Here is a 16,467-nt window from a genome sequence, read left to right on the forward strand (position 1 = left end):
GTATATGTACCAATGTCAGGGCAAACACGACCATCCAGTCAGACAGGCACGTATATACCTAGGTAGGTTGGCTGATGCTGATGAGTAGTGTGCTTGATCTTGGACCTCTGTCTACTTCGTAGTGTTCATGCTTACGCGACCGCAGATTGCCGAACCCGCACCTCTAGACCCGCTGTTCACGGCTCTCCCGAGGTCTTTCCTGCGCGACGATCGCCATGGTTTTACAACATGATACTCATATGTAGCCCCCCGTTCTTGTCACAGGGTCACCGTCACCAATGTTCCGTTAGCTTGCGTAGTCAGGGTGCTCGCATGCCAGCCTTCCCATGGATAAGCCTGTATCCAATCTAATAGCACTTTCGCATTGCAATAGATACGTGTCAAAGTGCAGATATGTCGAACCTGCTTGCCGATTAATGGCGCGGGAAGTAGCAGGGCGTAAGGCTAACGTACCCCACTAGAAAATTGGAGAGGAAATGTGATACAGATACGTCAAGCGGGAGCTATCCGCGGCCATTGTTATGTTTTATCAGAGGCAGTTCAAGTCGACAACCTGTACAGTATAACAACGTCCCAGATGCCGTCTTCCTGTTTGGTCATCCGCCAGAATGGAGTACGAGATGTACCTAGGTAGTTGTACAGCGGTCGACAACGTATGATAGAATATGATCAGCTGTAGCCCGGCAAATTGGTACAAAACGAAGATTCGGAACAGAGTAGGCAAAAAGCTTCCGTTCCTATCTTTCGTAAGTAGTAATGATAATAATACTAGCCGTTGCTTAGATCATTAGAGGTAGTTCACTACAATACCTGAGCTCCTGTCGCTTTTGAAGACAGTCCTCATAACATAGGAGCCGATGATGTAACTGTATTTACTGGGCTCTATTGGTGGTTCACGGTCTATGATGATTAGAAGAGCGTAGCCCTGTGAACAGCCATGTCCATAGCTGTGACTCCGCAAGACAACTACAAACATGGACCATGTCAAACATCTCTATAGAAAGATCGATCTTTGACTAATTGCTAGAAACGAATCCAGGATAATACCTAGCTGGCCATCTCGATCCTGAGGGCGTTTCGACGGTGTGAGGTGACTCGAAGATTGAACCAAATATCTAGCCAGGGTACAGCATAGCTAGGTACCTAGGTAACTCACTGTTGTGCTTTACTTGTGTTCAGCGTGTGATCAACAGGCGTAAGATATAGGTTAGCGAAGTCCGCTTGTTGCTGCGTTGTTCGTTCGATCGGGAATGCTACATGTTTCGGGGTGCTGTGAGTACCCGTTTCCATCACCGCAATTTCTGCGGGTTTTAACGCGATACATCCGCCGTCAATTATCTAGACAGGATCGATAGCCCCGGTCGGAAAGTGAGTTAGGTAGGTCGAGTAATGTGTATGAGTAGGCGAATATGTTAGGTACGATACTCAAAGGAAGGAATATTTGGAGGAGGGTACAGCAACTGTTATCCGGAGGGTGATACTGTGAGGCAGGATGACAGAAACGGTGTATTTCGATTTCATTGTTTGGACAGGAAAATATGGACTGAAATATGATAGCACTGCCGCAGTAATCCGCTCTACCCAATACTCAAACAGCGGAAGCTGGTGGCTAGACGGTGTTGGTGATCGTCGTCATAGGCGGGTAGCGAAGCTTGAAGCTTGAAGCTCGAAGCTTCAGCACCCAGCACCAAGCTATCTAGCCACCCTCACCCCTCACGTCGACGCTCAACTGAGCAATCATTTTCCACCCACAACGACGATAATGCTGTGCCGAACCCTCCCGATTCTCTCCCTTGCCATTGGCGCACTGGCTGCCGTTCCGCCATTCCAAACAACTCTCGAGCCCACCATCCTAGACCCCTCCACATCAAAAGACCTTCTGCATCTCCATCGCAAACTCGTAGAAATTGAATCCATATCCGGAAACGAGAAGAATGTCGGAGACTGGCTCACCGAGTACCTACGCGCACACAATTGGACCGTCGAGAGGCAAGAAGCTTCCAAAGATCGGTACAACCTACTAGCCTACGGCAGCAAGCGCGAAACAACCATCCTCCTATCCTCGCACATCGATGTCGTGCCACCTTATTGGCCGTACTACTATAACGAGACGACCGACGTAATCGGCGGCAGAGGCAGCGTGGACGCGAAGGGCAGCGTCGCACCCATGATAATCGCAGCGCAAGGCATAAAAGAACACCTACAGGATGACATATCCTTGCTCTTCGTTGTCGGCGAAGAAACAGGCGGGGACGGCATGCGCGCATTCAGCAACTGGGACAAGCGCCCATCCTCCCACGAAATCGTCATCTTCGGCGAACCCACCGAGGCGAAACTAGTCTGTGGACATAAGGGCATGCTAGGCTTCGAGGTCAAGGCAACAGGCAAAGCGGCGCATTCAGGATACCCGTGGTTGGGCGTGAGCGCAAACGACATCATGGTACAAGCACTGGGCGAGCTTCTCAAGCTGAGAGAGCACCTCCCATGGAGCACGAAGTACGGTAACACAACTATGAACTTCGGGCGCATCCAAGGCGGCGTCGCAGCCAACGTCGTCGCCGAGACCGCAACCGCAAACATCGCCACGCGCATCGCAGCCGGCACCCCCGATGTCATACGCGGACAAATCCTCGACGCGCTCAAAGACGTCAGAGCCTTTGCGCAGAAGGAAGGTGGCGATCTGGACGTACAATGGGGCGGCGAGGCATACGGCGTGGTGAACATAAACTGTGATATTGAGGGCTTCGAGACATTGACTGTCAATTACGGCACGGATGTGCCGCACCTCTCTGGTGACCACAAGAGGTACCTGTACGGTCCCGGCTCCATCTTCGTCGCGCATTCAGACCACGAGGCGCTGAAGAGGCAGGAGTTGGAACAGGCTGTTCTAGACTACCGTCGCCTTATTCTCAAGGCGACAGAGGTAAGGGAGAAGGAGCGGCAGATGCAGGTCGGGGAGCAACTAGAGTTATGAACTCGGGTGAAGATTAGGATGTAAATTGTAGATAGCTAGATACCCAAACGCGACGAGTCTATCCTTCTGCAACAGTTATAGCCAGTTTGATGTACCCCCACATTTAGTCTACCAGGAGAAGAGTCTCGCTCAATACAGGTAGGTCTGAAAGCAGGTGCTCAATGCCCCTTCCCAAGCTCCACCCCTCGACGTTTTACAGTCAAAGAGCGAACTGGGTAGATGGCACAGAGATTATTCTGGCGCATAATCCCTCATATTTGAGGGGACAGAGCGAACCAGCAATGGAAGAGAATGCGTGGTCCCTCTGGGTTCTGTTCGTTGCGCTGGTGAAAGAGACTGAGAGTAACGCGTAGAGAGATGCTTTGGCCGGCGCACGGAGCGGCGGAAGGTATGACCGGCGACGATAAGATAGACAGCAGCCAGAAGTGAGATGAGATGGCAAAGGAGGAAGGAGCGATGACACCGCGCTATGCATTCAACTTACCAACGCCGATGATGCTAGCGTCTCATACCTCATATCATACATTTACTTATACAATCATTAAACCGTCGATCGAAATTCTCAGCTTGCGATAGCCGGCACGTCGTCCTCCTTTTGCGCAATACCCTCAGCTTCCTCAGCGGCCTTTGCAGTTTCCGACATACCCAGGTCCCTGAACTGCCAGCCATCGTTCTCCTTGACCCAGTCTTTCCGCTCGCCCAGGATAGCTACACTGCTATCGGCGCCCTTGACGAGGAACTGGTCGGCTACGGCTTGTACCTGCTCAGCTGTGACGTCGAGGAGGCGTTCGCGACGCGTCTGCAGCATATCATCTGTGACGCCAGACAGGAACAGCCTCATTCCCTCGCGACTGACACTTTGCGGCGCATCGTATCCTTGGAATGCACTCAGCTTGGCTTCTTCGAGATCCTGAGGTGTCCATGCGCGGTCGCGCGCCCATTGCCCTGCTTCGGCCATGATCTTCATACTGTTCTGCGGGTTGGGGTCGCGGTATGAGTACATGCCGAAGAGACCGCCGATGCTACGTGCATATGCACCACCGCCGTATGCGCCACCCTTCTCGCGAATCTCTGGATGAAGTTGCTTGAAGGTAAGGAGCTTCGCGAGGATCTCGAGAGGTGCGCTGGAGGCGTCGGTGTAGGCCACTGTCGGGACAGCGCGGGCGGAGTAGTAGACTTGGTAAGGCAGAGGGAAGAATGACTTGGCGTTCCGAGGGTACTGCTTTTGCTGTGACGTCGAGGGCACAGAGACGTCCTTGGGTAATGTGTTCAAGAAGCGATGCAGTGCCTCCTGGTTTGGCGTTGAGCTCTCGCTACCGCAGTTGATCGCTACGCGGAGCTGGTTGCTGTTCGCGATAGTGAAAGACTGTATTGCTTTGAGTTTCTTGATGACATCGTCTAGCGACTCTTGCGATGCGAGAGCTGTCATAACCTTGACTTGGGTGAGACCTCCGGTTTCTTCTGCTAATCGGCTCACAGGGCTGATTCCAGCTTCAGCAAACTTCATGGCATAAGAATGACCAGACTCTGCGATCGAGTTGATGGCACCACTTGCCGCACTCTGCAGGAGCTCTCGGATCTTCTTGCCCGCTTCAGGCCCATCAAAGTCCGTCTCTTGTATGATAGTCCGTAGGAGTTCGTACATGTCGGGTATGTTACGGTCGAAAGCGTAGCCGGAAAATGCCATGCCTTCTTCGTACGCGTCGAGCGACAAGGGTGACTGTGAAGAGTGGTAGCCCACAGAGATGCCTCCAGTCTTCAGCTTGATCAGTTCCTCAAGTTGTTCCATCGTCTTGTCTTTGGTACCAAGGCGCATGATTGCGCTGGTGAACAGCGGGATCATCTCTCGTAACTCGTCTGGGAGATCCTGTAATCTGTGCACAGCGCGGAAGTAAGTCAAACCGTTGGTGGGTGCCTCGCGCCACTGGACCTTCACGCCATCCAGCTCAGTATGTCGCAGTGGCTTCCTCTCCTTTTCTCGAGGAATATCCTTGACATGAACAGTGGGCAAACAGCTCAAATCTTCGTTTCTGGCTTTCTCTTGGACTTCCAATAGCTGAAGCTCACGCTCTTCCAGGTACTTCTGTGCCTCCTGCTCGCTTCGGAACTGCTTCGTGGTTTCTGCAATCTTTGCCGCTAATCGTTGGCTTTCTTCGTCTACGAGTTCCTGGCTGAACGTCTCCGATGGCTGCATGGTGAAGGTCAGGGTTTTGTCGGTTAGTAGATACTTTTCAATCAGGCTTTCCAAATAGTTGCCTTCAGCGTACTTCTTCTGGAAAGCATTGACGGTTTCTTGCCACGCGAGGGCCTCCATTGGGTCGATACCATTGAACCAGCCCGGCTTCAGTCTCTGGAGGATGCCCATGCCAAAGTTGGCAGTCTTGTGCTTGAGCGAGAGCTCCAGCTGATGTAGGATACCATCGACCTTGATCTTGTCGAAGCCGTTCTTGCGCACCTCGAGCAAAGTCTCGGCAATGGTCTCGCGGACCTTGTTCACATCATCCGCTTTGACGGCGTCCAACCCGATAGACAAGACACCTCGTCGTCCAGCGCTGTCGTAGCCAGTATTCGCACTGAAATCAGCACCAAGTCCAGATTCTACAAGATTGCGGTAGAGAGGCGAGCCGTAGCCGCTCATAAGCAGACTGCTCAGTACTCCCAGCGCAAAGTTCTCTACGGCGTCTGCAGTGTCGCCCATCAACCATGTAACCGAAGTCTTGTACTGCCTGTCCTGAGGTACCAGTGGGTCGAGAGGTCCCGCAACCGTGACTTCCTTGGGGCCGTCCAGAGTTATTGGAGCCTTCACTTCCTGGTCCACGGCTATCTTGTCAAAACCGTTCAAGCGACTGTCCACCTCCTTCAGATGCTCCACCAAAGGCATGTCTCCGTATGTGAGAATCTTGGCATTGCTTGGATGATAGTGGTCGGCGTGAAATTTCCGTAGCTGTTCCCAAGTCAGGTCGGTAATCTTCTGTGGGTCGCCACCGGAGTTGTTGATGGCTGGGTATAGGTGGTCTTGGAATTTGGTGTAGAACAAGTAGCTTGCATCCGACATCTGGCCCTTCATTTCATTGTATACCACGCCCTTGAAAACGATGCGCTTCGCGTTGGGGTCCTCCGACTCTTTTGCCAGCGGGTTCTCAGGACCCAACCGCCACCCCTCTTGGGTAAAGTCATTCTCCTTCAGTAACGGGTGTAGCGTCGCATCGAGGTATACGGACATGAGGTTTTTGAAATCTTGCGCGTTTGTCGTGGCGAACGGGTAGCCAGTGTGGTCGGGAAAGGTCCAGGCGTTCATGAAGTTAGACAGGGAACGGGGGAGCATCTTGAAGAAGGGGTCGCGGATGGGGTACCTGGACTGTCAGAGATACGTTGATTGCAATAGCAAGGCGACATACTTCTCACTACCACACAGTGTGGTGTGCTCGAGGATGTGTGGCACTCCGGTGGCATCTGGTGGGTTGGTCTTGAAGCCAATCGAAAAGACATTGTTCGCATCCTCGCGGGCAATGTGCAGATATTCGGCGCCAGTCTTGTCATGCTGGAGATGTAAAGCGGTCAACTCGAGCTCCGGCACCTGCTTGACGCGCTTGAGGGTGAAGCCGTGCAGCTGCTCGCCGACATTGGGAAAGTTGGAGACATCGGTAATAGCGGCATATCCACGTCGAGGCAAGGTCGATAGTCGGTGCGGAGTTATCGTGGCATTTCGAGGGCTTTGGACCTGCCGACCAACGGAACGTAGCATGTTTGGAATAGAGGGTGGATGACAGAGTGCCGCGCAGCCTCAGAAATGTCAGAGGCACCCCATCGATGACGCCTGTCGCGCCGATTGGCCGAGGGACCCCATACCAAAAGAGATTAGCCCGCAAAATTACTAAGACGAAAGAGTGCGCCTGGACAGGCTGTTGATGCGTTATACGGCTGGAGACATGTCGGATTGGCTAGCCTGCCAGTGATCTCATCTGTCGGGTCCGATATTGAAGCTCGTGGGCGTTGTGGAGACTACCAGGTGTCTTGTGCCTTTCGCGATCGACCAGACCACCGACGTCGTCCCCTCCTTCCTCTTCAACACCCGCCACGAGACATTGCCCGACCCGACCCCGACGACTGCATGACCCGACACTGTACATATTGCTACACCACGCCCGTTGACGCCCCCTGCACTGCGCTCCACACCTGTTTTCACCCGAAGCAGCCCCGAGACGCCGGCGGAAGACGTGCATCCTCACCACGCGCATTGTAGACAGGCGGCTGCTGCCAGACGGATGCGCCACTGGACTGCTTAGAGACCTGCATTGGGGACACGTGAGACTGAGTGCATAGGCGGAGGAACCGTCGGAGGCAACACGGGGGATCCACAAGCTGAGGCGCTACACGGAAGAGTCACGACTTCATGGCAACCGTCGCCCAACAGCGCCAGCCGACGTCTGCCCAGTCCCGCCCTCACCACGAAGCCAGCCGCAGTGCATCTGCCTCTCCTGCAAACATGGCACCCGCACAGCACAACCCAGCGCCTGCGCCTGCGCCCGCTAAGAAGGGCAAAGGCAAGAAGGCGACCGACCCCTCGGAGCAGCAGAAGCAGATCCAGGCCAAGATTGCTCAGCTCGAACTGGACCAGGCAGGGGACAAGGAGCAGGAACTCGAAATCGGTGCGTCTACCTCTTGCGACGGAGCTGTGGAGGAGGGGATACTCTGGGTGGCGCAGCCCATGTCTGCACAGCACGAGACTGGGGCCCTATCAAATGAATCGCTGGCTGACGTATGGCATGGACAGAACGCGAAGTTAAGAAAGCAAACCGCGAACTCTCCTCGCTCCTCTCCAACATGGACGGCCCGCTGTCCCGGCTCGAAGTCGTGCAGAAACGATATACCGAACTCCTCTCCGATATGAAGCGCACGGAACGCGAACACCAAAAGGCGAAGAAGCGCGGGGACCAGCTGCAGAAGGAAAAGGACGCGCAAAGGTCGGAGTTGAACAAGGTTACGACAATGAAGGACAAATTGGACAAATTGTCGCGTGACTTTGCAAAGGAAAACAAGAAACTCAAGGACGAACTACACAAGCTCGAATCTAGCGAATCCACCGCCAGGCAAGAACTACACGAGCGTCTCGAACACCTGGTGAATGACGTGGACGATTGCATAGCAGCTGCGAACGGGCCTGAACCACAGAATCAAGCCGAGCAAGAACTGGACGAAATGTAAGTGTGGCACAACCAAATTCGGGAGTATGAACTAACAAAGCAGATTTCGTCAGAAGTTCAAGTCGTTCATTGACCAGTACGAGTTGCGCGAATTACAATACCACTCGATGCTGCGACTCAAAGAGCTCGAAATACAGTATCACGCTGCCCGACTAGAGCAGCAGCGCAAACAACAAGAAGCCGAATCTTCCAAGTCGCACCAGTTGACCCGCCAAGTGTCGACCTTTTCGCAGACCGAGACGGAATTACGCACGCAGCTCAACATATACGTGGAGAAGTTCAAACAGGTATGCAACCCGTTAACCCCTCGTTGGTCTGTATCATCATGGTTAATACTGACCAGATGCAGGTCGAGGAAACGCTCAACAACTCGAACGATCTCTTCCTCACGTTCCGCAAGGAGATGGAGGAGATGTCAAAGAAAACCAAGCGCCTTGAAAAGGAGAACCAGACGCTGCAACGCCACAAGGACATTACGAACCGTAATATTGGCGAGATGGTGGAAGAGCGCCAAAAGATGCAAGAGGAGCTTGCCAGGCGGACCAAGGAAGCTGAGGACCAGCGGAAGAAGATCGCTCGCCTGGAAACACTGTGTCGTGGAATGCAGGCACAAGGTCGAGGCCAGGTTCCGATGCATGAGCTGGATCAGGAGGAGCACGACGAGGAGGATGAAGAAGTCACGGAGAGCGAGTACGAATACGAGGACGAAGATAGCGCAGAGTACGACGACGACACTGAAGAAGACGGTGTTGAACCGGCGCTTGTGCATCGACCATTCGGGCCTGTCCCTCCGCCTCCGCCGCAGCCAACACCTGCGCAGGGAAAAGTCAACGGGCATGCACAAGCTAATGGGCAAATGAATGGAGTCAAACGCTAATAGCAATATCATAGAGACTCACTCTTCGGCCCATCTACGTCTTCTCAATTTGCAAATGATGCCCCGCCTCCGGCTTCGAAATCGCTCGGAGATATCGTGAAGCAGTGGAGTTGGGATGATGTAGACCTACCGTCTATTGCGGACTTCGATATGACTGACCAAGCATTCGACGAGCTCATGGAGCAGATGAATTGGGATGATGTGACTGCGCAGTTCGATGCGGAAATGGAAGCAATGGCTGACAAGACTGCTCGTCTTCTGTCAAACGATGCGGCGAAGTCGGAGGAGCCAGAAGAGCCAGATTTAGATGTTGATTGAAGCGTCTTTGTGCTCCGCAATTGGCATACGTGAGTATAGTGCGAGAAGCCGATTATTGATAACAACATCGATAGTATGGATTATGATTTCCAACATGCATATCATCGTGCTCTCCAGCAGAAAATTTCCCATACTATGCCTATTGTGACTACCAAATATGCATGTTCATCCCGTCCACGACGGGCGAATCTCGGCAATGGCAACGATGTATCGAGTCGAGCTAAGATGCCTCGGCTCGTGCACCCACGTTTTCCCCGCAAAACCCCTGGCAGTCGAGGATGCCAGTAGGCACGGCCGCTATTTAGCATGCACATTCCCATACTCACCATGCGGTTACAGATAGCTTCATTGCTGCCAGAAGCACGCTCTTCAGACCTTTATTCGCGTTATCCGACGTGACCTACTCCATCTACTTTCAATCATCAACCACCCGCGACCACAGCCTACGCCGTCATGTCACCGCCGGCACTGCAGACGCCGCTTTCGAAGCTGCTGGGCATCCAGTATCCGATTATCCTCGCCGGCATGGCGCGCACCTCTGGTGGCCCCCTCGCAGCTGCCGTGTCGAACGCTGGTGGCCTAGGTGTAATTGGCGGTCTCGGATACACACCGGAACAGCTCCAATCGATCATCGATGACCTCAAGTCAAACCTCCGAGACAAGAACCTGCCCTTCGGTGTCGATCTCGCACTCCCACAAGTCGGCGGCAGCGCACGCAAGACGAACCATGACTACACCCATGGACAGCTCGATGACCTCATCGAAGTCACAATCAAGAATGGCGCAAAGCTGTTTGTGAGCGCTGTTGGTGTACCGCCCGAGCGGACGATCAAGAGGCTTCACGAAGCAGGCATTTTGATCATGAACATGGTCGGACACCCCAAACATGCGAAAAAGGCACTAGATGCAGGTGTGGATATCGTATGCGCCCAGGGTGGAGAAGGCGGAGGACATACCGGCGATATCGCGAACAGCATCCTGATACCCTCCGTCGTGGACGTCGCGCGCAAATACAAGAGCCCTCTTACCGGACAGCCAGCTATTGTAGTGGCGGCGGGAGGCATCTACAACGGCCGCAGCCTGGCAAGCAGCTTGATGCAAGGCGCACAGGGCGTATGGGTTGGCACGCGATTCGTGGCATCAACTGAAGCGGGCTGCTCGCAAATGCACAAGGAGAACGTGGTCACAGCCGACTTCACAGATACAGGCCGGACGCTGGTTGTCAGTGGCCGACCGTTGCGCGTCAGGTACAACGACTACATCAAAGAGTGGCACGAGCGCGAGGACGAGATCAAGAAGCTCACGGAGGCGGGAGTTGTGCCGCTGGCGAAGGACATGGACGATGGGAAGGATGTGGATATCCCGTTCCTGATGGGCCAGGTTGCGGGGGTTATCGGCGATATCAAGCCCGCAAAGGAGATTGTCGACGAGATGGTGCAAGAGGCGATCGACATGCTGAAGCTAGGTCAGACGTACATTGGAGGGCCGAGCAGTAAATTGTAGATAATAATTGTAAATTTCTTGTGTCTTGACAGTAGTCCATCGCATCTCGGTCCCTGGGTTGTCGTGTAACACAGCGTCAGAAGAAGCGCATACATGCATCCGACTCTCGGTCGAAGAACACATTGCACAAACGTTATTGACTTGTACACTCGAAACGAGAAGGATGTCCAAACCACGTCGCGTCGCATTGTGGTGGTGGTGCCTGCGCCTTCCCAGAGCAGCGGTGGATGATCTGCGACCAGGATCGCGCTCCCCGAATCCATGGCAGCACCGCAAGCTCAGGAGAGATCTGACGGCACGCCCAGTCCCCGTCCGCCTGGGAGTATTCACAATTAATATACACTTCTTCGCACTCGCGGTCGGCGCAAAGCTAGTATTATTATCCTCGCACATCTCGAACGCCCTAGGCCCCTGGCGTTTGCGGCCTTCTCCACTTTCGCTGCCACCAGGGCATATACGGAGCCGTCTCTCTCTTCCGCGGCGCTCGCTCGCCAGTCCGAACTCCTGCAACCCATAGATGACGCTGGTTGCGCAGGCGACACCACGGAGCAGCGGCGCATCATTCCATGCAGTCAAATCTCAGAGCCCAGGCTGAGATTCAGGCCCAGAGGAAGAAGGTAGGCCCCGTCCCGCTGCCGTCCAACGACGCTCGTGCGCCGCAACAAGCAATTCCCCCAGGCGCATGTTTGCAACACGCATGCTGAGACGCAAATTATAGCAGCTCGCGAATTCGTACAAACAGTTGCTCGAGTAAGTCTCTTCTTTGCTTTTGCGCGCCGGCTGCGTGTTTCACCGGCTCCAATTTGCTGACGCAGGGCCAGTGAGTTCGCCGCGACTGATCTCAAGACGGTCGGCAACTATACACTGGGGAAACTTATAGGCAAGGGCAGTTTTGGCAAGGTTTACTTGGCGTCGCACAAACTCAGCAATGGCTCAAAGGTACCACCGGCAGGACGTTACGAGGAACCACGCTGATCGCAAGCAGGTCGTGCTCAAGAGCGCGAAGAAGGACGACGCCAACCTCGCGCGCGAGATCCATCACCACCGCCAATTCACGCACCCACACATAGCCCGCCTGTACGAGGTCATAGTCACCGAGAACCTAGTCTGGCTGGTACTCGAGTACTGCCAGGGCGATGAACTCTACAACTACCTACTGGCCAAGGGCGCCCTCGAGCCCGCCAGAGTCCAGCGCATCTTCACCCAGCTCGTCGGCGCCGTCACCTACGTCCACAACAAGTCGTGCGTCCATCGCGACCTCAAGCTCGAGAACATACTGCTGGACAAGCACGGAGACGTCAAGTTGGTCGACTTTGGTTTCACGCGCGAGTACGAGGGCAAGTCCAACTACCTGCAGACATGGTGCGGGACAATCTGCTACAGCGCGCCGGAGATGCTCAAGGGCGAAAAGTACGCAGGCGAAAAGGTGGACGTTTGGAGTTTGGGCATCATTCTTTACGCGCTTCTAGTGGGCGAGCTGCCTTTTGACGACGACGACGAAATGGTCACGAAGAACAAGATACTGAAGGAGGACCCCAAATACCCGGAGCACTTTCCTCAGCAAGCGAAGGAGCTATGTCAGTCACTACTATCCAAACGGCCGATCTTGCGACCTACTCTGGCGGACATACTACAGAACCCTTGGTTATCGGAACATGCGCCCCGCCAGCAGGAGATCTTGAAACTCCAACAGCCGGCGCCTTTCTCGACCGAGCTGGAGAAGGAGGTCTTGCAACGCATGCGCGCCGCCGGGGTGGACATTGACATGGTGATTGAGAACGTGCTAGCCCAAAGATGCGACTCGTTAGCTGGTTGGTGGGCACTGCTGCTCGAGAAAGAGGAACGCAAGGCAAAGAGGCGAGAACGCAAGCGCAAAGAGAAAGAAGCAGAGGCTAAGAGCCTCCGGCGACTGAGCGCTGCAAGTAGTCGACTTGACAAACTTGCGCCTACCATAAGAGAGTCTGACGAAGAAGGCATTCACTCTCCCTCTACGCCTAAGAGTCGCGGCAGGACCACAAATCGAAGCAGCCTACATGGTGAGTATCACGGCGGACGTCAGGAAACGCTTCTAACTTGAGACAGGTGCTCCCGAACTGCCAAAGCTGCCAGAGCTGATCACCTCACCCAATCTCACAGTCGACGACAAGCCGCTCCCCCCAATCGATACCCGTCGGGGTCGGAAATCCCATTCATCCTCACGTCCGCCACCACCAGCGAAGGATCTCGACAGGCGGCGTTCACGCAGCAGCATGCTACAGGTCGTATCTACCAATCCAGATCTTCTTTCTCCCAACGGCTTCGTGCCTAAGCGACGCCGGAAACAGCCCTTCATCAACCACCTTTTGACACTTCGAAATTGGATAAAAGAGACGTCGAAACGAGCGCGATCTCCGGGTTCGAAAGCCAGCAGTGGACAGTCGCCAAAGATACCTCCAAGCAAGTCTTCGGATTCAACACGAAGACAAAGCACGGCGAATCGGTCGTCTGTACACACGAACCCCAGGTCTCCGCCCACACCACAAATGCCTGGCCCGAGACCCCGAGGCTCAACACACGGCTCAGGCTCCATGAGAAGGCTCTCAGCATCACCCGCTCCACTAACACCACGATCCTCATACCGTCGCTCGTCTGGTGGTCTCCGCGGTCGAAAGTCCACTTCGTCATCTGTATCCTCGATCCGCAGCATGCCACACCACCACCACTCGCACTCAAAAGCCTCATCCACATCCTCCGCCTCTCTCGCTTCTCCCGCCGTTTCCACAAGCGGCCATTCACACAAACCCTCCAAATCCCCCCACAACAGCATCAAGGTCCTCCCCGCCACCCCCACCTCCTCAAGCTTTCCTTCCAACATCCGCCTTGTACGTTCTGGCTTCCCACCCGGTCTCAACGAATCCAGCGCCGCTTTCGGAAATGGAAACAGCATTCCCCCGCAGTCTCCCGGTCTTGTCTTCGCAAAGAGGAGGAAGAGCCCTTTCAAAGGTCCCATGCTTAATGTTAATACCGGAGGTCTGAATGGCAGCTCGACAAATGGCAGTGGCGGCTGGAGGAGTAGAAGTGGGGAAGGTGGTATGGGGAGTCGGGGAACGAGTGTACAGGGTCGCAGGAGTGGAGAGATTTTAGGTATCACAGAGGAAGATGAGGAGGAAGATGAGGAGGTTGAAGAGGTGGATACGTTTGGCGGGAAGTTAGGTGAGGGCGAGTTCATTGAGGAGGAAGCGCCTGGGCCATTGACCCCGCCCAAGGAGAAGTTCAAAGAGAAGGCTTGATGATTTGGAAAATTGGCGCGAGATTGAAGAGGAGGTTTGAGGTTATTTTGGTGAGAATGTGGGGGTTGGCCGCTTGTTATGGCCATTTTTGGACTGTGGTCGTTGTTCTTCTTGCTGCGTGGTACTTGTTCACTTCCTTTCGCTTCTTGCCTTCATCTTCATGCTCTCGCGCTTTAACGGCATACATTCGCGGCGTTTGTCCATTTCATCGGATACCTACATACACATGCGTTTTCCTTTCGTTCATTCTAATTTTATCGACACGTATACACTATGCATCATTTGCAACTCATGGCGTCTGTCACTTGCGCCTGTATTTCCACTACACGTTTGGGGTTTATTGAATCCCTAGATGATATTCTGCTCATCTCAAAGTTTATGAACGATTGCCACATCAGGCAGTCGGCATCCTTTGTCTTGGGAGCCGACTTTCCTCCAGCGGTGTGGACTCAAAGAGAACGGCAATATCGTCAGGATACGAAGTCAACGGTTCAACGTCAGTACTGCATATCGATCAGCGTAGACGCAATCTTGGGAACACAAGCATTCCCGACTAACCCGGTCCCTGGTCGCGATCAGCGAATACATCACTCAGTCCAGCGTCATGATGTCGATATATGCCCCACGATACGCCCTCAAAGCACCCGAAGCAACGAGAATCGATGACGCAGAACAACATTGCACAAAGACACGTGTATGCATATACGTATCCAGGTACAACAGCTGAATCAGTAGGGATATACTTGCGCTCAACATAAGCCTTCTCGTTGCACATTGGCTTCGAAGAGGCGGTGTGGTGGACATGCGGCGTCGGAGGCGAGGTTGGATCGGGACGGTTGGTGTGACCTTGTACGAAATCTGGCCTTGACAAAGTTCCGGTGGTGATCTTTGGTGCGGAAAAGTAACGGTGTTGCGGCTGAAACTTGTGTTGGCAACAACGCGACTAACATGTCGGAAGCGCTAGAATCGTCTAGTGGAGCTGCTCAGTGACATGTCCTTGTCTGTGAGAGCTTCCCAGTCGATTCTAGTCTACTGAGACAGTCATGCGTACTATTCTCAGTGACATTGCGCCCAGTGCGTGAGGTTTGCCATGTGATGCGCACGAGGCACAAGTCCAACAGCCGAGATGTGGGAGGTGGTGCAGAGGGAGGTAACGATGCGGCAACGCTGTGTTACGTCAAACGCCGCAAGGACCATAAGGGAGCAAGTCCGAGTTTGGTGCATTATCTTAGTACGGACATCCGAGAGGGGTGTCCAGGTTGAGGGAGAGGTAAGGGATTGCTGTGATATCGTGTCCTGGAAACGAATGTGGTATGCCTTCAACTAAACAATACTCACCAAAGATGTCAGGGAGAATGGGGTGACTGATACGCCACCTTGGTGAGCTGCTTCCTCGGAAGATGCAAGGTCAGCCGGGAAGATCAGTCTGTGCATCAGTGCATAAACGGCGAGCGCCATCGCTGCACCGTAGAAGACTGGAGGAATCTCAAGCGAAACCAATCTGCCGCGATTTTGCCTGGGAACTGCGATCACGGCTTACATGCGTGTGTAGCGATAGTGAGAAACCTTCAACCGAGGCAGAGTCGGTGAAACATGCAACAGTTGGTAGAGACTCTAGGTGTTGCGACAATGTGATAGGTGCTGGTGGTGGCTTACCATGTGGGTTTGGGCGTTTTCTGACCCCACCAGTAATAAACGGCAGCCGTAACGACACTGCGTCGTGGCCAGGGACTCTTGGCAAATGAGATTGCACATGTGAAGTTTACGAAGAGCCTGCCGGTGAAAGAAGGGATGGCTAATCGTCGATGAGGTGAGATGCTCGACTTTGCAGGCGAATGGGCAGAGCTACTTGACTGATACGGGAAATGGTACAAGGGTCCAGGTCGCACACATGTATATTGATTCGCAATGGGCCAGCGTGTGTTCTTACATGACGAGAGGATGCGGGGCGTACTGCTCGTGTACGTTCGCTGCAAGCCGAGCTAGTCGACAAACATACTGCACACAATTCAAAGGAGATTGCGGCGCGGTGTTGGTACAAAACCCAGTTCTCTCAAGATATCGATGGCCGAGCACCAAGCGATGAATAGGCGACATCTGTACCTGCATCGGATGAAGATGAAGTTAAATTGAGAAGCATGAGGATGCTTGGTAGCCCCTGCATGTGGCAGGATGCGTTGATGGAGGGTCGTCAAGCGATATGGATCGGGAAGACGTGATATGATTTACCCGTCTTTACCGACGCATCCATCGAGCAAGTATCAACACGGCTGCGCGTAATGGGTACACATAATAGCGACAGGAAGCTATGTGCCGGGCTGA

At 53.8% G+C, this 16,467-nt stretch overlaps 5 protein-coding genes across 5 annotated transcripts; 4 read left to right on the plus strand and 1 right to left on the minus strand.

The window, feature by feature from the left end:
• Positions 1 to 1,762: 1,762 nt before the first annotated feature.
• On the plus strand, positions 1,763 to 2,974 carry J4E84_003720 (uncharacterized protein; the record flags this gene model as incomplete). The annotated part of the gene is made up of 1 exon (XM_049386329.1): positions 1,763 to 2,974. One exon carries the CDS (start codon positions 1,763 to 1,765, stop codon positions 2,972 to 2,974), a length of 1,212 nt encoding a protein of 403 aa, XP_049246178.1.
• Positions 2,975 to 3,536: 562 nt separating this feature from the next.
• On the minus strand, positions 3,537 to 6,719 carry CYM1 (Mitochondrial presequence protease; the record flags this gene model as incomplete). Its single annotated transcript, XM_049386330.1, has 2 exons — positions 3,537 to 6,327; positions 6,373 to 6,719. The coding sequence occupies 2 exons, from the start codon at positions 6,717 to 6,719 to the stop codon at positions 3,537 to 3,539; spliced, it is 3,138 nt and encodes a 1,045-aa protein (XP_049246179.1).
• Positions 6,720 to 7,460: 741 nt separating this feature from the next.
• J4E84_003722 (uncharacterized protein) lies at positions 7,461 to 9,373 on the plus strand (the record flags this gene model as incomplete). The annotated part of the gene is made up of 5 exons (XM_049386331.1): positions 7,461 to 7,623; positions 7,749 to 8,175; positions 8,222 to 8,465; positions 8,528 to 8,924; positions 9,072 to 9,373. 5 exons carry the CDS (start codon positions 7,461 to 7,463, stop codon positions 9,371 to 9,373), a joined length of 1,533 nt encoding a protein of 510 aa, XP_049246180.1.
• Positions 9,374 to 9,826: 453 nt separating this feature from the next.
• J4E84_003723 (uncharacterized protein) lies at positions 9,827 to 10,876 on the plus strand (the record flags this gene model as incomplete). The annotated part of the gene is made up of 1 exon (XM_049386332.1): positions 9,827 to 10,876. The coding sequence occupies one exon, from the start codon at positions 9,827 to 9,829 to the stop codon at positions 10,874 to 10,876; it is 1,050 nt and encodes a 349-aa protein (XP_049246181.1).
• Positions 10,877 to 11,442: 566 nt separating this feature from the next.
• J4E84_003724 (uncharacterized protein) lies at positions 11,443 to 14,145 on the plus strand (the record flags this gene model as incomplete). Its single annotated transcript, XM_049386333.1, has 5 exons — positions 11,443 to 11,493; positions 11,595 to 11,626; positions 11,698 to 11,815; positions 11,862 to 12,912; positions 12,959 to 14,145. 5 exons carry the CDS (start codon positions 11,443 to 11,445, stop codon positions 14,143 to 14,145), a joined length of 2,439 nt encoding a protein of 812 aa, XP_049246182.1.
• Between the last annotated feature and the right edge of the window lie 2,322 nt (positions 14,146 to 16,467).

This window comes from Alternaria hordeiaustralica (assembly GCF_023758085.1).
Source record: "Alternaria hordeiaustralica strain BMP 2776 chromosome Unknown scaffold_5, whole genome shotgun sequence".
NCBI lineage: Eukaryota > Fungi > Ascomycota > Dothideomycetes > Pleosporales > Pleosporaceae > Alternaria > Alternaria hordeiaustralica.